Source organism: Pipra filicauda, unplaced genomic scaffold (genome assembly GCF_003945595.2).
Source record: "Pipra filicauda isolate LSUMZ 115617 unplaced genomic scaffold, ASM394559v2 scaffold122_size2191957_pilon, whole genome shotgun sequence".
Lineage (NCBI taxonomy): Eukaryota > Metazoa > Chordata > Aves > Passeriformes > Pipridae > Pipra > Pipra filicauda.
In genome coordinates this window covers 771,247-794,279 of record NW_024103685.1, presented here as the reverse complement: position 1 = coordinate 794,279, position 23,033 = coordinate 771,247, and the positions used below count along the sequence as shown (strand labels likewise).

The window sequence follows — 23,033 nt, the reverse complement described above, 5'->3', positions numbered from 1 at the left end:
TATCACAGCCGAGTCACTGGTGTGAAAACAGAAGAACACTCCCCTGCCTCACAGCATTTCTTTAACACCCAGCTTGTAGCCTGAGGTGCCAGGTGTGCAAATGATCCATTTTTAACAGTCCATCACAAATGACATAGAGGGTATAGAATACACAGTTTTGGTTATACCCACATAGTGATAAACTGGACCCGGTCCCTGTAACTAGGACACAATGTGTGAGGATTCATCTTTTTTGCAGCCCTCATTCTTTGGTTTGAGGCATGCACTGTGCAGACTTTAACTTCACCTAAAGGCAAATCAGTCTCTGCATTTAAATGATAAGCAAAGCAAGTGTGATTGTCCCACTCTGCTCTTCACCGGGCCAGCCTCCCCTTGAATATTGTATGCAGTTGTGGGCACCACAATATGGGAAAGATATTAAGCTGTTAGAAAGTGTCCAAAGGAGGGCAACGAAGACGGTGAAGGGCCTTGAGGGGAAGCCGTATGAGGAGCAGCTGAGGTCAACTTGGTGTGTTCAGCCTGGAGAAGAGGAGACTGAGGGGAGACCTCATGGCAGTCTACAACTTCCTCATGAGGGGAAGAGGAGGGGCAGGCACTGATCTCTTCTCTGTGGTGACCAGTGACAGAACCTGAGGGAATGGCCTGAAGTTGTATCAGGGGAGGTTTAGGTTGAATATTAGAAAAAGATTCTTTACCCACGGGGTGATTGGACACTGGAACAGGCTCCCTAGGGAAGTGGTCACAGCACCAACCCTGACAGAGTTCAGGAGGCATTTGGATGATACTCTGAGGGACATGGTGTGACTCTTGGGGATGGTCCTGTGCAGGGCTAAGAGTTGGAGTCAGTGATCCTTATGGGTCCCTTCCAACTCAGCATATTCTGTGATTCTGTCATTCTGTGAACACAGATAGCAATAACAAGGTCATTAGTGTCATTAAAGGGGTTTACAAATTGAGGCTGAACTTTCTGAAATTACTTAATGAAACAAATTCACTCCAGTTCCTCTTAAATCTTTCAGATTGTCTCAGTCAAGACACTGAGGGGTGTGAATAAGCAGGGATTAGTTTGGTCACTGCTGGGGTAAATGAAGGGGTAGTGAGTTCTGACCTTGCACATGTGAATTAAAGGGACTTTTAATCCTACAAAGAAGAAGAATGCTCTAGATAAACTCTCGAGTTGCCTTCCAGGCTTACTATGATGTTATCCCCTGTGGCACCAGGATTGCACAGGCCACAGATTCATAGATGCAAATGACATATGGTGTTATCTTGGCCAACAAAAGATTTTTCCCGTTTTGTGTTTTTCCTGTGCTTTTTTCATCTTTTGCATTGTTCCTTCAGAGCCTCCTGCTTGTTGTAATAGATCTCACTAATGCCAGCTTTTCATTACACTCTCTCCCATAGACGATTTTTTTGCCCAGAGCAAAAGCCTGGAAAAGTCTGGGGACTGAAAAGATCTAAAATTAAATACCTGCAGAGAAACTGCTTTTGCTCTTTCCCAGAGAAATGAAATACAAATATATCTTTTACCAGAAACAAAGGAACCTGTCCCACAGAGAAATGACAGTATGACAGTGCTCTGTCCCCCTCCAACGGGATATGAGAGGACTGGATGCAGCTCCAGACTGCGAGAGACCCTGGTATGAAAATCAAAGTTACTATGCCTTGCTCTCTGCTCCCTCATTGGGCACTGAAGGGACCGTGGGAGCCAAGTGACCATTACCCTCACCCTCACGACATCAAGCTGCCTTTTCGAAGCTCAGGTTCATTTAGATTTCTCCTTTCTTTACATTTCTGATTCAGATCCCAAGCTTTCCCATGGCATGGATTTCTTTATTACAACAATGTGTACCCAGGTTGGTGGACTGCACAAGCTGCTCTTCTGCATGGCAAATAACCGTGCTGTGAGAATCATTCATTTTCCACAGAAAGTTTCTGCCATAAAAGCCAGTTTTCAGCAGCTTGGCAGGAGAAAGAAAAGTCTGGCACAAGGTTGAGACTGGCCTGTTTTTTTGTTTGGCTTGAGAACTACCTCTCAGAATACCTGCATTTTTTAACAGGAAATACCTGAGAAGCCAAAAGAAAGCATCCCTCCACTCTCTCCTGGAGCCCTGGAACCATGGCTGAAAAGCATCAGTGTACATGGTCATGGCCACTGGAGTCACCTGCTGCCATTTCAGCACCCTGCAAGGAGGACGCTGGAGTGGGCTGTGTAACATGGCAGCATCTGCACACAATGCTGCAGCTCTGCTGCATGGCCGCAGAATCTTCCAGAGCCTAGTGTGGGGTAGCACAGTGAGTCGGTCTGCTCCGTGTGTGCTGGTAATGGAAGCAGAGCTGGGCAGGACCTGGCCCCTGTCAGCAGTTTTTGTCTGTGCCACATAGTGGGGGAGCAGAGTGGGGTGGGCACATTGGCACCTGGCTAGCCCCAGCAGCACTGCATGGGAGTGAAAGGAAGCTATCAAGGCTGGGGTTTGTGATGTGCACATTTTCCCCAGCAGTGGTAATCAGGCCTACCCCAGGAGAGAGGTTGTTTTCCTCCTAAATCCATAGGATTAATATTCTGTGTGTTTGTAGGAGAGCTGAGGCATTAGAAGATCATTCAGTGCAGAATATACTTTCAGGGACATTGCAGACTTTTATGAGCTTAATTTGCGCTAAGGTGTGCAAGAGGTGAGCATTACTTTACCTAAAAATACCAAATCTCTTGAATTGGACTGTGCAGGCTTCTAATACTAAGGTACTATGGCTAAATTGATTTCTGATGTTGACTTTGCTTCCTTCATTTTGCCAATGCAATGAGTTTCATCTGATGCTACAGGTACAAAGTAATTCTGGTTAACTGTATGTTTGCTCCTGCTTGAAACACCAGCAAATTTGAGGAAAAGAGTTTTACTAGCTATGTATAAGTCTAGAACAGCTGTCAGAAAATTGGTACCTCTTACTGTGGCAAGGTGAGGAGAGATTGAAATGAGATGAAACACTTCATCTAGTTTTAGAGTAAAGCAAAGTATGGAAGAATATCTTTGTGCCATTTGGGAGTACCTGAACACTTTAGCATGCTAAACTGCTCCGCTTGTACTGGCCATGACATCTTGGTAATTCTTATACGCACTGCTGCTACAACAAATGTTTATTTTTCTCATGGTACCATTTTACAATTCCTTTTTCAGAGTGTACAAGCATTTCTTTTTTTTATTTGAAAGAAGAGACAATTTTTTGAAGTATTCGTGCGAGAGACTAAATGAGCATTAAAAGCTTGCTCTCTGCTTCCATCTAATTACAGTCAGATCTCTAATGACTGGTACCTTGAGATGTAGTAAATTTTGTTTGGGTTCTGATCTCATGCTTTTTATGACCTACTGTAGCCCAGAACTAGCACAGACACATAAATTAAAGGATGTGGTGTGAATTTATTCAGACTTTTGTCACTGAGTTCTCTACTGATGGAGATTCCTGGTCTGAGTTGTGTTATTCTTCAGAGAAAACAATTCCTGATCTAGCAGGATAGTATACAATCTCACCGGGGCTTGCAGTTGCTGTGCATATTGTTTAGGTCATTCGGGCAACTGGGACTTGATTTTGATTGACTGATGCTCTAAAGATCTTTGGTTTGACCTCAGAGCTGAGCTAAAATGTTAAAATGGTTATTTTTGCTAATAAATTGCTAGCTATGAGGTCAGACAGGCTTATTTATGGGCACGATGCCTATGAAATCAGGAGGCCTGTATGCATTTCTGAGAAAAATGTCACTAATTGAGACAAAGAGAGGGATATTAAGTTTATGTGGAGTATACCAATTGTTTCAAATTATGTTACCAGGTGCCTTTGCTGCAGGAGGAGAGGGTTCTGCCTCTGGAGGGAGCCATTACTGATGTGCACTTCTCTAGCCACTAACTCAAAGGAAATGTGTCTAATGGGGCTCTGAGTATTTAACATCGTAAATTAGTCTTTTGGTGGTTGGCCAGACTGCAACCATATCTCCCGAGGCCCTTTGCCACGATATGTGGTGACTCTTCAGCACCCATCCAGAACTGCACTGTAATACCTGACTCTGGCAAGTGAAACCTTTCTGGTCCTTGCAAAGAATTTCCTTTGTTGCTTGTAAACTTGTATGGGTCCTGTGGAAATGCTAATTTATGTCAGGACTGATCTGTGCACTTCCTTCTTCAGGTCTTGGCTTTGTTATAGAATTTGCTTTATTCTGAAGGAAGCTTTTGTGTACAACAAGTGCAGAATATCACGTGGGGAGGAGACCAAGAGGGATCACTTGGGCAGAATCTTTAATGCTTCTGACTTGCACATGGGAGCTTCTGATTCTCTCATTAATTTCTTTACTATTAGTATAATTCCTGTTCAATTCCTGTACACATTCCAGAAGCCATAATGGTGGTAAACTCCTCTCCCCCATTATTGATTTAATGTAATTTTAAAAGGCTAACAAAACTTAGTGGAATTGCAAAGAAGCAGTTTTATAGGGTATACAAAAAAAACTTGTGACAACTGACTTTTCTGTTTCTTCCTTATAAATATGGCAATGGAACAAGTTCCAACTTGTTTGAATTTCTAGTCCTGGCATTTATTATTAACGTGATGTGTCTGGTCACAGTGTGCCAAAGGCAGCAATGTACATTCCTGACAATATGCATTTCAAGTACTAAAGATCATAATTTTACTGTTTTGTTCCTTGTTTTTTTTTAATTTTTAGATAATTCTAAAAATTTAGATAATTTTTTACCGTAGGTTCACAGGTAAACCAGACCATTTAAAAACATTTTCCTGTAAAGCATGCTTTTTAGTTGCTGTTCTGAACCTTAAATTTGACTATTTTAAGGTAAATAAGCCACAATCTTCAAAGTATTTCATCCTTAACAAGATTTTAAGTCTCTACTTCATCTTCTGTTGTATTGCAGATACGGTTATAGTCAAAATAGAAAAGTAGTTGTCTTTTATTGCCTGTTTCTTACTTGGCTCATTCCTTTAAATATTTGAATTAAAGAGCTTTCGGGATACTTAGAGAAGGCTTGGGACTCCAAGCATGTTGATTCTGAAACCTACTGGCAGAATGAATACCTAGAAGTCTTTGCTGAAGTCTGTCAAAGCAGCATTGCTGGGGTTGGAGCTGCTGCTAATCAGTTCATTAGCCAAAATGTTACTGCTTCTGTTCTGTGGCTGTGGAACCTCATCTTGCAGAGTTTAGCCCCATGCTGCTGTTTCTGCGATGACTCCCAGTACGGAAATTCTCCAAGAAGATGGTTTGAAGAAACCTCCATCTTTCTAAAACTTGCCAGGAGATCAGACAGACTGGGGCTAGGAATTTTCGATGGACAGCTTTTTCCTCTGAGTTTGTTATTTTTTTCCACTTTCTTGCTTATGTTAGCTGGCCGTACCCTTTGCACTTACGGTGCAGTGTAGGATCCAACTTATTTTCTTGGATTGCTCTTTCACTAAAGTCTAACATGTTTTTTGCCCTGTAACATACAGGTTTCTTACTTGTGTGAGTGACTTGTTATCAAGTTGCTGGGGAAGAAGGCACCTCCCTCTATATAGAAAACATTCTGGAGGCATTAATTCTGACAAGGCATTGCAACAGTGTGAGACACAGAGATAAATTTCACACTTCAGTGTGAAAACTAACTTCTGCTGTACAAACGTAGGTCAGAGTATAGATCAGTGCAAGCGCAGAACTAAAGAGGTCAGGTTGGAGAATTCAGTCTATTTTAGGTGTCCCATGACATGGCTGAATCCCTTGTATTGAGTTAGAACAATCTTTTTCTCCAAGTCAGGTGATCAAGAACATTATATTTTTAAAAGATCATTCTGCAGACAGTTTGATACTTAAAAGGTGGGGACCAGACTTTCCAGGATGTTATGGTGGCCACAGCTTGGAATGCTATTTTGATTGCCTATTTATTTTATTTTTTTTAAACTGATTTCACAGCCTTACCCATCTCTGTTTTCTCTGCTTGTAGATCAGAAGACATTTGTTGTAAAACTGAAGGTGTTCAAGAGTGTATTCTTGGACTAAAATGGCTTGATGTAGACTTTGCTTCTTTATTTGTCTGTAAAGTATTTGCTGTGCCACTAGTATAACCTTGGTACATTTTGAAAGAGCCATCCCTAAGGTTTTGAGTATTTGCAACTCTCTAAATACTGTATCGATATGAACAGAAATGAATGTGCTGATCCTTCTGTGCTTTATGGGATTATCTCATTTATTTAAATGGCACTTTTGGTTAGAAATAAGCTTGTATGACCAGGTCCTTAACTTCTAAGTTTTGCCCTGCAGGTATTCTTGGACTGTATTGTTATGATAGTCCTACATGAGCTGAGATGCTTTAAGCATTTATAAAACTTTAAAATGAGCTCACTAAGCTGGTTCTGCTACAGAAGACATGACCTTTCTGGTAGCTCATAAAACCCTTGGAGATGTGCTAGCATGCTGTTGGTAGGCTGAACACAGTCTTTGGGAGTATTATATTACACCAGCAGTAAAATCCATCTAAGGCCTTACTGCCATACTGGTTCAATACCAGCTATATTCATAAAGAGGATACAGGGTACGGACTGGAACATGACTCTTTGGTACTGCACCATGATTTGTGGTTTCATCTTTGCATTATCTAGTATATGCATCTCGAGTTTTAAACTGCAGCTGAAGGAGGCTGTACAGGGGCTGAAGAAAGCCATCCTTTCTCTGTCTCAAAATAGTACTTTGTTCAAAAGAAAAAGTTGAGACACGGGAGCTCTGCGAAGTGGGTTATTGCTGTTCAGTGATTCCTGTGTACTCTTTCAGACTTCATCATACTGAGGGCACTGTTTCACCATCGGTTGTCAGACAGTAAGGATAAAGTGATTTGGAAGATTTATTGTAATTAGCTGAACACCTGTTCCAAATATTCTTCTCCCGTCTGTAATACAGTTCCAGAACCTAGGCTACATTTAGCAGAATTCTCTAAGTGGACTGGAGTATTGTGTTGGACCAACAACTATATGGTGTTCAGGAGTTATTTAACCAGGGACAGTGTGTCTCAGCACATTATTAGCATGCTATGCTCTTCAGCTGCTTTAAAGAGTGTACTTGTGCTGGTTTTGGCCAGGGTAGAATTAATTTTCTTCCCAGTGGCTATTATGGGGCTATGTTCTGGATTTGCACCGAAGACAGAGATGATAATATAGAGATGTTTTTGTCATTGCTGAGCAGGGCTTACACAGAGACAAGGGTTTTTCTGCTTTTCATACTCCACACTGGTAAGGTTGTTGGGGGTGCATGGGAAGCTGGGAGGGGGCACAGCCAGGACAGGTGACCTGAACTGGCCAAAGGGATATTCCATACCATGTGACATCATGTTCAGTATATAAAGTGGGGGGAAGAAGGAGGAAGAGGGGGAGATGTTTGGAATGACGGTGTTTGTCTTCCCAAGTAAGTGTTACATGTGGTGGGGCGCTGCTCTCCTGCAGATGGCTGAACACCTGCCTGTCCATGGGAAGCAGGGAATTAATTCCTTGCTTTGTTTTGCTTGTGCACACGGCTTTTGCTTTTCCTATTAAACTGTCTTTATCTCAACCCACAAGTTTTCTGGCTTTTGCCCTTTCCATTCTCTCCCTGATCCCACTAGTGCGGGAGTGAGCGAGCAGCTGTGTGGGGCTTGGTTGCTGGCTGGGGCTAAACCATAACAGTACTGTTAAGAAACCAGTATGTGAAAGAGAATGTCTTTTTAATTTTTTTGTTATGTTACTTAACACCAAAGGTGTTAGCAAAGTCTTGTCATGGAACGCATCTGAACATTTCCATGCATATCTCTCTAGAGAGAATGCATATTTGGAAAGGAAATCTAATATGAAAATTAGCAGTCAGCAGCTGAATTTAAATTTTTGTGATACAGTACACAGTAAGCAATTAAAGTTGCTCATTGTCTGTAAGCAGGACTAAGATTTTGTTTCCTACTTCATGTGATGGTTATGAAGCTGCATATGTGAAAAGAATATTGAGTTCTTAGATGCAGATTTTTGTTAAGTGTATACTGTGAAAATGGGAATTAAAATAATAATCAAGTAGAATAATTGTCTTGCAAAAAGTGAAAGTGAGGTGCTCTGATACTGTTAGAATAAAATGAGGACGTAAGTAATTTTGGAATTAAGGTAAAGCTGCTCTTCATGGGAATTGATTCTTTCTCCTTGTTCTGAACACATTACCCCCGTTGCACCTGAAATCTGTTCAGGTGTTGTATGTGAAACAGTGTGGGTCAAAGTGCAGCAGCTATTGTTTACCTCACCGTGTCCTGTGCAGTCAAAAGCTACCTTTCTGGTGCAACATATAAAACAGCTCTTAGAAAAGCACACGCTACTAAGACCAGTGCTTATCTCAGGAGATTCAGCTTTCTCTCATCTCCTGTCAGTCTTTACTTTTTATTTTTAAATGTTCTCTGCTGCAGTGTGTTCTCATTTTCAAACTAAGGGAACATGAGTCTCTCCCCACAGAGAAAACTACTTAGCACTAGACCTGGTTAGAAGCTTTTTAGATGGAAATCAGAGGGGGATTTGTGTTCATTTGTTTAGGACTCTTGTAGTCTGAACAGAATGTGACAGCAGTCCCTGCAACAGAAAATCGCAATGGCTATGGCAGCCTCCTGAGAAATGAGAAATCCAGGGTAGTGCCTACTTTCCCAGATTCCACCTAGAATCTTAATTCGAATCAATCTACTAGAAAAGAAGATCATATTGCAGAAATCATAGTGATCTGGTACCACTGTCAGTGCTGCTCAGACCCCACAGAGCCTTAGAAGGAGGCACCACGTAGTCTGTCGGCATTGCCTGGTTTGCCTTTGGTGTGTGCATGTACAGAAAACTGGGAGACAGGGTACCAGGAGCTAGACACTAGGGGCTGGTATCTATGATTCGGTGCTCATAGAAACAAACACTGACAGAGACAGACCAGAACAGAACAGGAAAAGCATTATGTACTGAAACAAGAGTCTTTATTTCAGTGCAGTACAAAGAAATGGGAGATATTTGCTTTGAATGAAAGTGCTGAAACTGAAAAATGAAGCACATAAAATACATTTGTGTATTAGGAATCCTTGGATATCAAAGCAGTGAAAAATGATAGCTATGACGCTGCAGCATTAAAATAAATATTTACATAGCTTTAAACTAATGCATTACTGCCTTGATTTAGTGTTGTATCATTGGTAGCTTAGTTTCCAGCAGTATCAGATGTTACCACTGACAATGCTGTCTTAGCCATCAGCCTTTCAGCCAGTGATTTCCTTACGTTTAAAATGCATTGGTACAGAAGCAAGACTCTGTACCAAGCCAGCTGTCCAAAACCTCAGCAAAAGCAGTCAGCCTCTTTTTTGTTTCTTCCAAAAGAACAAATTCGATCAGTTTAGTTAATTACACTGAACTTTGGTTATGTATAATAACACTGTAAACAGTGGGCCCAGTTCACAATCAAGTAACATGAACTCTTTGTATTAAGGTCATGAGAAAGTACTGCTTAAAGAAAAAAAAGATTGCTACATTGTCATCCTGCAGCACCAAACACAATTCTTTTTCAAGAATGGTCTTTTTCAATTACAGCACTCTTTTTCAGCTTGAATCAGGACAGGTCATCTGTTTTCCTACTAAATGTAGATGATTTACGTTTTCAAAAGTATCAAAACATACTGACATAGTGGTTTGCAGCAGGGTCAATAGCCACATTTACAGACTCAGTTTTTTTATTTTTTAATAAATAAACATTAATTACACAGGTATTGCTGTGAACCAAGCCCATTGTCTAAAGGAAGCACATTTCTTGCCAAATTAAAAATCTTTACATAAGAACATGTTTTTATAATGGATTTGAATAGCTGCTGTGTAAATTATTAAATTCATGTGTCTTCCTGCTTGCACTTTGTACCAACACAAAAAAGTGAATAAACATGCAGAAAAATGTAGCAACGTTTAGAAAATAATGTGTAAAAAAACCATTCAGTATCTTATATTAAAGCATTTACACTGCATAGGCATTCATATAAGGATATAGTATAATAAAACTTATCAAATATACAAGCATGCAGCAGTTGCCTTATATTCACAGTTCTAGAAATGACCACACTTTGATTTCCTCAAATATAAATTGGATTATCCAAAATAGATTTTGCAGCCACTCTCCTTTGCAGTGGCAAACTATGTTCTTGTGTGCATTGCAGATACTGACCTATATAACAGGCCTAAGCTATGCTGCTGTATTGTACATATCTGTGATAAATACTGTGTTTTGGAATAGGAAGGATAATGAGAAGTTATCCATACTTCTCATAGCAGAACTTGGAGACTACACAGTGCTTGAATTGAACAAAATATATAAGCATATTAATTGTATTCTCCTTAGAGAGTAACACTGTAACCTTGCCACATATCTAGCTACTGCATAAGCTGGCCATGCAGTTTTCAAAATATGTTTAGACAGATTTTTCTATTTGATATTTATTCCATCAGAAGAGGTATAGTAGTAAACTTATATAGTACATACCCTTTTTGCTCTACAAACTATAAAGGACTCCTGCTACTTTTAGATTGTGTAGGAAAATACAATGCAGTGCCAAAGTCACAGTCAGAGATTTAAAATTTGTTTGCAGAGAGATCTTCTTTCTTCATTTGTTGTTTTGAAGGTGGTGTTGTTATATACAATGGTGAGTTTGGACCATTTTAACAATCACAAGATGACAGTACCCAGATTAGACCCCTTGTGTGGCTGAATGCCACCTGGAGGATAAAGTTGAGGTTATGCGGCTTGAAGTTGTCTGTGGTTTTGACCTGCTTGTTATTGCCTAGCTTGGCAGGTTAACCTGGCATGTGACTCCAGGACAACAGCAAGCAAAATACCTGGAGGCAAGGCTTGTGTTAGTTGTGCAAGGTTTGCAAAATTGAGCTCCTACATCCTGATACAGGTTTTGGATGTGCCAAGGTGAAATTGGATTGAGGAGTATGACATCAAACCCTTTCCCCACCCAGGTATTTTTCCAGTAGTGCCTGCATTCTGCTTTTGCCCTGAATTCCCTTGTCTTCCTACACAGTAATTTGTGTGTCTTAAAACATTGTGTGCGTGCACTTCCTTCTTCTTAGCACTTCAGGTGGAAGTAACCTTGTAGGATGTTACAGCACCAACAATCCAAGTTGCAGGGATTCATCCCTGTGTACAAAGCAGCAAGGGATTCAGAAACAGCATGTAGGAAATAGCTTGAAAAGGGAAAAGACAGATGAGGAAGAGATGGCAGAAACATTTGTTAATGGAAAAGTGGAGCATGGAAAAGGAAGAGGTAATTGGGGCAGTGGTTGCTGTTCTGTTAAAAAAAAAAAAAGGTATAATCCTCTCTGGAATGTTTCATTCAGAGAGAAACATTGCCCTTTGTTTTTTTAAAAAAGTGAGCTTTGGCACCCATGCAATGTGGGAATGAAAAGGTATGTGCTATCAGGGATGGTGATGTTGATGTACTTCTGTGCTGCAGCCAGGAGTTCACTTTTGTTATTCGTTATTCTGAAACACTTTGTGTGAATATTCCTATTCTCTGGTGAAGGATATGTAGCCCTTTCCATAAAGCTGTACTATTTCCTGTCAGTCTTAAGAGTAAGACAGCAGTGTGTCATTGTGCTAGAGATGTTCCAAGCTCTCCTGGCATAGATATTCATTTTCTCTTTGATGATATGTGTCTGTATGTATGTGTGTGAGGAGCCTCAACTCTGCATTTGGAATCTGATACAAGGACATTTGGAATCTGATACAAAGACATTTGGAATCTGAGCTGGATATGGGGGCATCTGAATACTTTTACTGTATCAACTACCACTTGGAAAATGGGCTTACAGTTTATTTTAGTTGGCTTACTTGCCACCACAGATGTTGCTTTTCTGCGTTTCTCCAGATTTGTTCACTAAGATCTCTGTGGTAACACCTGAAGACGCAAATGCTGTGAGAAGTGTCTATTTTTTAATGATTATTTGGCAGTAAGGGCTGTATAAATGTACACAGAATCCCATTTTTTTGCCTAACTTTTAAGCTCTATACAGACAGATGGACATAAGACTTTGAATGCTGAAACCTTTGTACAGCATATCAAAAGCAGTGGTTCATTGATTCTTCACTGTATCTCTGTCATATTGAGAGCTGCAGTTTAGATGTGGGGACTGTCCTGTCTACAAAAGTAAGAGTATTTTGGTTTATAAATTTCAGTTTCATTCGTCTAAGATACTGCATTCGCCTCTTATTCATTTTCCAATTATCTTTTTTTTAATGTTGAAAAAAATGAGAATGCCTTGTGGTTTTGATTCTGATTTCTTATGTAATTTAATATTTGTACTAAATTCTTTGGTGAAGAAGGTCCTCAGTGGACCTGCCATTCATTTTTTCTTTCCACAGGGAAAATTCTTATAATCTAGTTTAGAATTGTCTTTCAAGACTCTGGAGACTGTTAAAAGCAGATGTCACAGCTGTCTTGAGTATAGTGAGAAGGAGGAAAAGGAACTCTCCTGAGAAGTCTGATAGTTTGCCACAAAGAAGTTGGTACTAAGCTGAGTCCAAAGTTCCCACAGGTATGCACCATCTTGTGAGAATTAACAGAATATGGATGCTTAAGATCTTTGCCTTTTTTAAGAAACCTTATCAGCTCTATTTTTAGTAGAAACCTGGCCTGTTCTTTCAAAAGAGGAGACAATGTATTTTCTTTTTCCACCTGCTTCTTCCACCTCTCTTACGTAGTAAAGAAATTAGTTCAGTTCATAAAGACAAGGGGCGTTTGACCTCTTACCTTTTCATGCTAAAGTCAGCCACACATTTTAGTCATTGCAAATCTGGTTGTGTGGTAAAGAATGGTTTACCCTAGAATGAGTTCACCAGAACTCATATATCAACAGAAGAACCTCTACCTCATTTAGAGGTTGCCAAGCATTCTCCTCATCCCCCATCTCTTTTTCCAGATTTTGCATATGTGTCTTTCCAGGTAAAAAATTATGTGAGGCACCTGGAATTATGTGTTTGACCTCCATTTATACTTTTAGTATGTCATTAGATGAGGGATGTCTCATAGGGCAAAAGCATGTTGAGCAGCCAGCAGTTTCCAGAAACAGCAGGTAGCTAAAAATTACTTCATTTTCTTTGTTCCTCAGGCAATGACAAGTGTAAACCTGGACTGAGTTACTGAAGAAGTAGGAGACAGTAAGAGGACAAGTTAGATGAGGAGAACAGCCCTCTGATCTTTAGAAAGATACAGCTGTCACTTCCAGAAGCATCCTACTTTTCTGTCAAGTTTCAAGAAAAACACTGAATATCGAATACTGAATTTGTCATTTGAGGAAATACAAATAAGCAGTGCTTGTGTAGTAATTTAAGAGACTGTTTGGACGTAATTGAATATTGAGCACATCCACTTGAAAATATTAGTTAGTAAGTCAGTCAATAAAATGTTGGTCCACACACTTCCATTTGAAGAGCTCCTTGCTTAAACAACGCTACGTATATTGGTGCTTGCCTTTAATCTTTAACAGAAGGATTCCTTCCACATGAAATTCCCCATTAATTCCCTCAAAGTTACATTCGAAAATAATTCCAGGTTCTCTCACTTATAAAATTTAAATAGTTATCACTTTTGGGGGGAATTCCTTTCCTCATTTGAGTGTGATTAATTTGTAAAGTTTGATTGCCTGATACTTGTGCTTAGTTTTCATGATTTTATTAGTTCAAAAGTTCAGAATGGTGTCTGTCTGACGACTATATTTGTACATTAAAAGAACATATGCAAAGGCCGCATGTGATGTGCAATTTGCAGGCATGTGCTGTGTTGTAAATCCTTGCTTATATTATACTAGGAATTTGTAATGTACAAGGAAGAGCCCTGTTTCAAATACTGCCTTACTACTTAGTACCTGCTACATAGACATTGATGGGCTTTTATTCATGCTTCTTTTATTCTGTTAAGCGTAGGTTAGTAGTTGTTAAAGATTCCCTCCTCAGTCTGAAAACAGTCATGGGAGTTCACTCATATACAGATGAGCAAGGCGGATGCATAAGAAATACAGGATTTTGCAGGGAAAGGAACAAAATAAGAATGCAGCCCAGAGCTTTTAGGCCAGCACCCAGTCCATTAACTCAGGCTGATCCAAGTTAGTTTGTCTCTAGCTCTTTTTGCCCCTTTCTCTCTTTCCTTACTACATTTTATGCTGCTGCAGGAGGGATGAACATCACTATGTGAGATGCAATGCCCATAATGTGCTCACAGAACACCACTGCAATACATGTAATTTGTATTGTTCACATTTGTGGTCATGCAACATAAAAGAACACAAAATAATCTTCCAGAATGCTGCAGTTGCCAGCCATTTTATTATATTTTTTGTTCTTAAAGGGGAAACGATCATGTTCATTTTACAGGACTTAAAAGAATTTTTGAGTCTTCCTGCAAAATTGCAGTGTAGAATTTGTTGTGAACAAAACAGAGCTGACTCCCTTACTATAGCAGAATAATTTGCAGCCAGAATTCAATTATGGTCTTAAAATCTGATTTTAATTCAGAAATAGGCTGCAGCAGCTTCATTTTTGTCCTGCATGTTTTTTGAATTTTAGGAAAAACCTAACTTTAGCATATTAATGCAGTTGTATCTTATGAATATGGAATATAAATGTGTTTTCATGAAAGCCCAATTTAAGTTACTGTGTTGAACCATTCAATACAGCTGGATTCTTCATTCAGAGTCTCTGTAAATTCATGATCACAAGATAACTTAAACACACAATTCTCACAGATTTTTTCTTTGAAGCCCTTGCAGAACTAATCTAAACAGGAGGTGCAACAGAAAGCTCCACTTCATTATAAGACTGGAGTTTATCTATTGACTTCAGCATCCACAGAGCGTAAAGCACATGAGTTCTTTTTTTCTTGTCTAAACTATTTTGAATGAGGTCTCTTTTACATGCTAGTTTGGCAAGCTTCTAAGGCATTTGTGCAAAGTGATGATGCAAGAGCAACCTGATTCAATACTGAGAAATTCATAAATAACATCCAGCAGTAATTAAAGTGAAAAACTACAGCTAAGAAAAGTAATTATCCTACAGAATCAGTTGAGCTACTATACCCTGTAGTGTTAAAAGTGGAGTATGTTTACTGGTGCCTTGAACTCAGGAGGTATCATTGTGAATTTCAAACATACCAAGGATTCATTCTGGTTTTTTTACATAGATTGCATTGGAATAACAGTGACTAAAAAGCCAATGATTTTATATATATATGTAGAGAAAGGGTAAGAGTGGAAGAAAAATACAGTGCCGGAAATTACGGAATTACGGTCTGGAAACATACTATACATTTAGTCAATGTTTTTGTATTAAAATGAAGAGTTAATTTTGAAGACCAAAATGGTTTTAAGATAACTAGTGCACTCTATAAGGTCATTCTCAGGAGTGAAGTGCATGATAATGCAAGATAGGGATATTTAGGACTTCAGTTTGAAGAACCGGAATAGCCAGCTGATGTCTTTACCATCTTGATAAGAAAGCCTACACTATTTTCACAAAGTACACACCAAAGTCACAAAAAACCCCTATGATTTCTTTGTCTGGATTTCTCCGTAGATGGAGAATGGCATGGCATGTAACACAGAGCTTAGTTGTTCAATTTTTATGTAGTAGAATTTAGGTAACTAGTAGTATAGTAAATAATGGGTAGGTCTTAAAAGTAGTATTCTGAGGCTTTTCTACTTGTTTCTTAAGTTCTCCCCTGAACTACCAGCAGAGCCTGAATTTACTGGGAGGAACACCCGGCCCTGTATGGTGTAAAACGTAAATCTGTTCCTGTTAGGGTACCGCTACAGCCATTTTGCACATAATCTATGCCTTTCTGGTCTTCAAAGAGAAGGTGAGAGTAGTTGTGGATACTAGTTCATACTTCAGGCAGAAAAAAGTGGTGGCTGGCACAAAGCAACTTGAGACTTAACGTGCAAGATCTGTAAAGTAGCCATTATGTGGTTGTACTTCTACCTGTGCTTACAGGAATTTCTGTGGTTATGGTTTTAATATCAGCCAGGTGTTGGTGGAATTCAGATTTTAGTTTTATACCTTGGCAGGACAGAATAATTCAACTGTGTTGTAGATAAATTGATAATGAAGCCAAGAGTAATTTGTGAAATTCAGTTCTAGAGCTGGGATGGGATAAAAATGCTCTGGTTTAGATGTGCTTGTGGTTTGGATGAACATCTCGCAATCAGTTTTTGTCTTTTTGTGACTCTAGTTTTAGGTACTAAACTGTAAACATCACAATATCTAGTCTTCTTACTTAAGAAGTTTGCTGTATGCCTCAGTACTAGATACAAGATCTTTAGCAGGACTTCATGTGAGGAACAGTTAAACAAAAGCTTGTATAAATAAGGCACTAGTAAATGTTTGCAGCAAACAACAATTACAGTCTATATTCTTTAAGAATAAAACTGTTCTATTTAGGAAATGCCTTTAATATGACAATTACCAATGCCAGTTAGAAGGGGACTAGAGAAAGTGCATCTTTTGGATTATGCCTGTGAAGTCTGCAAGAAACCACTGAATGCAAATCTCCATCAAGTTTGGAAACAGCCTGTGCAATGGTGATACTCAGGAGAACTGAAGCAAGAGGAAACTAGTTTAGATTCTGATCCCTGCTAAACTAGTGTGAAATCACTGTAATGGATTTGCTCCAGATTTATTACAGTGGTAGAAGGATCTGAAGCCAGAATCGAGGCTGTTGTGGCAAATCTAGTTAAGCAGTAACAGCACTGACACAAACAAAGTAATTGGCTATAATCCTCTTAAAAAGTTTCAAAAAAGAATCTGATATATTAAATTTCCTATTTGCTGAAGTCCAAGGATGCACTTTGTCTTTTGGCTAATGTAATAGAACAAAATTTTCTGTACTTCTTTGGAGGTGATGCCATTCTAAACAGTTACTAAAGTATCAATCCATATTTTATATCAAATGAAATTCGAGTCTGCCAGTCTGCTTGTAAGATGGCTAATGGGTATTTCACATTAAAAGTTGTTCAAAAACACCCAAACTCTTCCATTACTAAAACCAAAACATACTACCACTTTTATGTATCATCTCTTTGAGGGGGGTCATTGAAGCACCAAGAATTTGTTTATCAAGCCAATAAGAATGCATTTGTAAATTAATGGATCTTGTTAGTATTCATGATTGTATTTCTCCAGGATCTCTCCACCTGAACCATTCATTTGGTATACTAAATCAATCAGGGGTAACTCCACAGCCTGATTTCATTACTAAATCCTGCTTTGTAAACATATAGCTTAGCTTTATCATCTGACAAATTTCTGTTCCACTAAGATCCTCCATTATTTATACAAGATGTCATTTAAAAAACTTAACACATTTCCAGTATTCATAATGCAAGAGGGGAAAAAACCCTACATTGATTCATTCTTGTATATTATTGCCATTAGGTGCTACGATTAACAACTCCAGACAGTGGGGTTTTTTGTTTGCTTAAATTATTTTCTGTTTTATGTAAAGATGTTGTACTAAGTTTATATGAAGCTTTAAAATCACCCATCCATGGGCATCTCAGAAACTGTACAACTATCTCAACTGGATTTTAAAAATGTGGTGGGCTTTTTGATTGTTCATTTTGTTTTGTTTTTTTCATGTTTGACTCATAAGACTAAATTTATTGGTGGTATAACTTGGCTGAAATTTTCACCATAAATTAATCTAGACTAATATTAATTCCTTAAACAAATAAAAAACCCCAGAACAAGTAAGTTAAGTGCTGAGGATCTCTCTCCCACACTTGCTATGCATACTCTTAAGTTATATACAGAAGGAAGAAAATCCAGAAATTTCTCTTCACAAAGATCTTTCCTCATAGCAACTCAGGAAAACTTTTTCATTTAAAATATTTCTTTCTTATAAGAATGCCAGAATATACACTTTTCTAGGTGTGTTAGACTAATACATGGCATGTGTTTATCTGAATACCAGAAAATGTTATTGTGTATTACAGCTGTGCAAAATATTTTCTGTAAAAGTTGACAACTTCAAAAATTTTTTTTTTTATCATTATTTTCAATAAGATTATGTAAATCTTTGTGATTGCAAAAGAAACAAACATTCTTTGTCAAAAGTGTGCCTTTTGAGGTCATAATTAGTTTTGTGGGGTGTCTCCAGCTGACAATCTGAATTTGCATATGTTGCCTGATTAGAATTTCCTAAGCTGTGCTCGCTATAAAATAAATTTGAATTTTTTACCTTGTAAGTAAAACCTATATTTTGAAAATCAAGGTAGATTTTTAACTACTTCTTAAAATTAAAATAATACATTGGAACATGGTTGGTTTTTCTTCTCTTTTTGCCCACTGCTTTCAAGCTGTGCTTTCAGTAGGTGAGAAAGAAAAGTTGTCATTTTGGAAAAGGTTCTGTGAATATTTAACAAAATGCAGAATGCAGTTTGCTTTCATAGTTGTATTTCTTCAATGGAAGCAGAATGAACATTTTTATGCTGAAATTATGATATTACATCTCTGAGTGGAGAAAAATCTGTTGTCAAACATTTATGTGTATTTCTTTAAAGAGCAAAGTCACACTTTTACAGAACTTTTCAGTTGCTTTTTGGTGCGAGTTGTGATTGTAGAGGCACACTATTGACATCAACTGAAACTGTGGCCTAAATGAAGGCATCATTTTTCTGTCCACGCAGATGTATTTATCTATATGGATGATATTTTAACAAAAAAAGCCACTTCAAAAATTTTATTTTTTTTTAACTAAAAGTTAGAAGACACTTCCAGGTGTAAAAATCAAACAAAATTTCTATATGATCATTTAACAACAATTATTGCGTGATTTTGCATAAGCCTTGACCTTTCTAAAAAATGCAGTATTTGATCTTTAGATGTGCATTGGTTTGATAATAAGTCATCACACAACTGCTGACTCACATTTTAATTTAGGGAAGAAATTTTCTTGAGATTACAAAAAAATAAAAAAAAAAAACAGTCCTAGGTCTTTGCTATTAATCCAGAGATTTTAATTTTTAGATGAAATGCATGTAATCGGAAATAACTATTATGCTGAAAGGAATCCACATTATTTTGATACAAAATCCATTTATCTGAGAGGCTTTAGGGAATGTAACAAATTTGATCAGGCCAATCCCAATCCCTCAAAACCTTCTCATTCTGTTAGGAGATGAATGAATTACCAGTCCTAACTCTAATGTGTTTTAAGGCTAGTTAGAAGACATGGAATAGTGATACTCAAACTAAATGCTTGAGACTAGGAAGTATTTGCATGACTAGGTAGTTATTTAAAAGGAATGATTTAAATGGGTGAAAATTTGCTTATTCCTTTATATTTTCTAATACAGTAAACCTACCATCTATTTGTATGTCAATAATAACTGATCTTAGAATGCCATTTCATAGCTTGAATCTTCATTTTGCCTCAAGGTTTGTTCTAGCCAGGTTGGCAATTAGGGAAAGTCCTAAAACAGAAACATTGATACATGCTGTTAAATTCAAATGCAGAACATTAAAATTAACATGGAAGCGGAAATGACATTCAGTGTCAGAAGTAACAAATTTGAACGTCTTAAATAATTCAATATAGAGAATATAGTTTAGACAGTTTTAATATAAGTGTGCTTTTTCCTAAAAACACCCCCCCGACCAAACTTTTTTTTTTTGCTTTTTAAGTCTTTTGTCTGTAAATATGAAAGAAGGCTACACCCCAACGTAATTCTTCATTGCCATACTAAACAGTAAAATAGTCTTTCTAATTCACATTGCTCATGGCAGTCTTATTTGAAGTTCCTTTATTAAGTTTGCGATTAAAGCAGTTTGGGATTTTTGTTGGTTGTAAACTTTTGGCATAATGTGAATACCAGTCCCTTTCAAAAACAGCCTTGAGTTGCTTAATGATGCTTGTGCTGTTCCCCGCGTCTGCTTGGTTGATAACAAGGCCAGCTCCAGCATTCTGCGTGAAAGCATTTCCTACCCAATCAAAATTACCTACAAGTAAAGGCAGGAATATACAATGAGTTTCTAACATTGAAAACAAAGAACCAAACAAAAAATCCCATCTCCCTAAAGGCAATCCAGCATGAAACACTATCAGTTCCCCAGGGCAGAGACAGAAATGAGCTTTTTATACTAACAGGAAAGAAAAAACTCCATTACAATACCTTGCATAGTGAAGGTTGTTTCTGGAAGTTTAACAGCCTTCATAAGAGAAAAGCCTTCGTAAGAGAAAACAGGTTCTTCTATTTATTCAAAACTAATTTGTTCTTCTTTTTGCATATATTGTATTATTACTCCATTTACTTTCCTCATCAGCCTTTTCAGTGCCAAGAATGAATTTTTTTTTTGCTGTATAAACAATTTAAAGTTCCAAACCAATAGATCTTTTACAGGTTACCCACTGATAGATACTATTTCAGGAAAGAAAAATAGGAGTTACATTTTTATGTCAGTTATTACCACCTGTGTTGAAATCTAAGGTAACAAATGAACACTTCAAATCCTGGTGATAGCAAGGCAAAGAGGATAATTTGACTAATGGAAAACTAACTGTTGCAGTTACTTCTTTTTATTTCACTAGAACTGTAAGTATTTTAAATTATATATGTAAAACACATGCAGTATTTTGGAGAAACAATGCTGTTAACTAGAGATCATATTTTAAAATAGTGTCTGAGCATACATAAAACATGAAGGTATCTGAGAAATTTATACCCTTTTTTCAGCATTATTTCAGCTACTTCAGCAGAAAATGCTAAGAATTCTAAAGTTGTCAAGGATGGTAAATTGAAGCCTCATTATAAGAGATTTTTTTTCTGTGATTTCAAGTAAAAGATATATCAGGTTCTTAGCATGCATTTGTACTACTTTCACAAAGATTTGATAATTCCTTTTTTTTATTTATCTGCAGCTAAGAATGCAAGGACAACGGGAAAGAAAAAACCCAATTTGGCTAAGAATTCATGTTGTGTAGATGAGTTCCAAGGTACAGAGATTTGATCTGTCTGTGTGAAGGGATTTAAAATGGAGTGGAAAAATAATGTTGGGGGGGGCTCATAAAACCTTTGGGAGATGAGAGAGGAATGAGCTACAGTATTTGCAGTCAAAATTAAGATTTGGATAGGTTAAAATAGGTGTATGTGTTTAAAGCCCATCAAGGTGGGCTTTCCAGAGTAGATTTTAGTTGTATCTCTATACAACTTGCTGGTGTGTGCATGGGCCGTGCTTCTGGGTTGCAGCCTTTGCCCTTCCCCACTGCCTCTGCCATCATGGGCTATGAGACCTTTGCAGTGAGTCAGTAAGTAAGATCCCTAAAGCATCAAGCTGCAGCATATCAGAATGCATGTTTTCTCTCCTGGCTTTTTAAAATGTTATGAGTTGCTTTGTAATTCAGTCATGGTTTTCTCATCCTGTGAGCTTATGTACAACTCAGATTTTTTAAAAGGTAGTTTTCAGCCTGCATTCAGTGAGCATTTGACTGGTAACGAACTTTTACTGGGTGCCATACAGCAACTTTACTTAAATACACCTTTAGCCCAAAATACCAGTTACACGTGTACCTAATGTTAGGAGGGTGTCTGAAATGCCATTATAGGAAATGCAATAAGACTTCACAAGATGAGGATGAAAGGCATCTGTACAGTATTTACTAGGACTGACCACAGTAATAACATGGGAAATGGAGAACAGTCCATCTTCACTGGATTGCAGAAACAAGAGAATATGCTAATAATCCAAGTTGTTCCTGCTTCATAAATGGTGTTATATTTGTGTTTTCGGTCTGTTTTAAAATACTGAAAGCAGAATGTGTGTTTTGAGAAACTGATTCATAGGGGAAGAAAAGTTTTTAAATGGGAAGAGGCCTAAAGCTCAGTCTTCATCCAGGTTCCCAAAGGAATGATCTGTTAACAAATATATCAGCTGTGGATTGCTCATCTACAAAGGGGTGTTATTTCAGGCTTTTGGATACTAACTAGAATTTCTTGAGATGTGGTTACGTACCGATATATGCAGCTCCATCGGTCACCATATATTTGTTACGATTTAATTTGGGAAGGGAAGCGTTCTTCTGTTCTTTAAGAAAGCATGCACTCTCTTCCTCAAGGTCAAAGAATTTCTGCCATAAAATAGAATGGAGCACAGGTTAATGAGCATTGCTCTATAAGAGACAGAAAAAGCATGGCTTGTTCTCTAATTTTTACTGAAAATGAGTTAGTGCTACAGAACAGCTTGAGTTTTTATAGCCAACCGTTAATTTTATAAAACACTGCACACTGTATTTCTTAGTAAATTCTCACAGGTTATGATACTCTTGTCTTGGCAGTCTAAACTACAAAAAGTATATGGCTACTGCATGCCAAAAGAAATACAGAGCCAGGTAATAAAGGCAGTGAAATGAACAAAAAACCCCCATCTTTGTGTTCTGCATGGAGCCAGGAGCTTTTCTTTAGCTCGCTTCCTCATTTGTCAAAGGACATTGGGATTTGAAGTCTGCTTCAGGATCCAGATTGGCAGGCACAGCAATAGCTGAATTAATACCTCTACATCACACATTGCATAGTTTCCAACAGGAAACTTGCCCATTTCAGAAACTTAGAAGCTTCTCAGGATTAAATTTGATATGAAGAGATCAAATTTACCAGGCAACAAGAGGAAAATACATCTGTTTTACCCTGGAGGGTGAAGTCTGAGCAAAATTTATTTATTTATTTTTCATTTTGGAGCTATATGCATTCCTTTTCTGATCGGTAACAATATATAAGTAATGTTTATTTCAGCAAGAAAACTAATAGCTAAACCTAGATTCCAAAATCTGAAGTGGAGAATAATATGATGAAGGTTAAGGTAAATATTTACTGCCTGACTGGAAAACTTTGATTGAACTGATGGTGAGATCCTCAGAACAAACCTAATTCACAATAGATTACTGGTGAAAGTAACTGACTATACAGTGCACACACTTTAGGGTGGAAAAGAATCCATCTCAAAACTCCTT

General features: G+C 37.9%; 1 protein-coding gene and 1 long non-coding RNA gene across 7 annotated transcripts in view; one reads left to right on the top strand and one right to left on the bottom strand.

Annotated features, from left to right (window-relative positions):
- LOC114003569 overlaps positions 1 to 23,033 on the top strand; it is a 47,424-nt gene that overhangs the window by 11,836 nt on the left and 12,555 nt on the right. For 3 of the 4 annotated variants that reach the window (XR_005566249.1, XR_005566251.1, XR_005566248.1), the window contains one exon: positions 20,949 to 22,470. This is a non-coding gene — a long non-coding RNA (uncharacterized LOC114003569). Of the gene's footprint in view, positions 1 to 20,948; positions 22,471 to 23,033 lie in introns of those variants that run through there. The other variant, XR_005566250.1, reaches the window with a different exon arrangement.
- The window catches only part of PLD5 (phospholipase D family member 5), a 170,116-nt gene continuing 166,791 nt past the window's right edge, over positions 19,709 to 23,033 (bottom strand). For all 3 annotated transcript variants that reach the window (XM_039388653.1, XM_039388654.1, XM_027750658.2), the window contains 2 exons: positions 22,040 to 22,154; positions 19,709 to 20,029 (listed from right to left, as the gene is read on the bottom strand). In XM_039388653.1, coding sequence (XP_039244587.1) covers positions 19,794 to 20,029; positions 22,040 to 22,154 — 351 coding nt within the window. In that variant the 3' untranslated portion in view covers positions 19,709 to 19,793. The remainder of the gene's footprint in view (positions 20,030 to 22,039; positions 22,155 to 23,033) is intronic.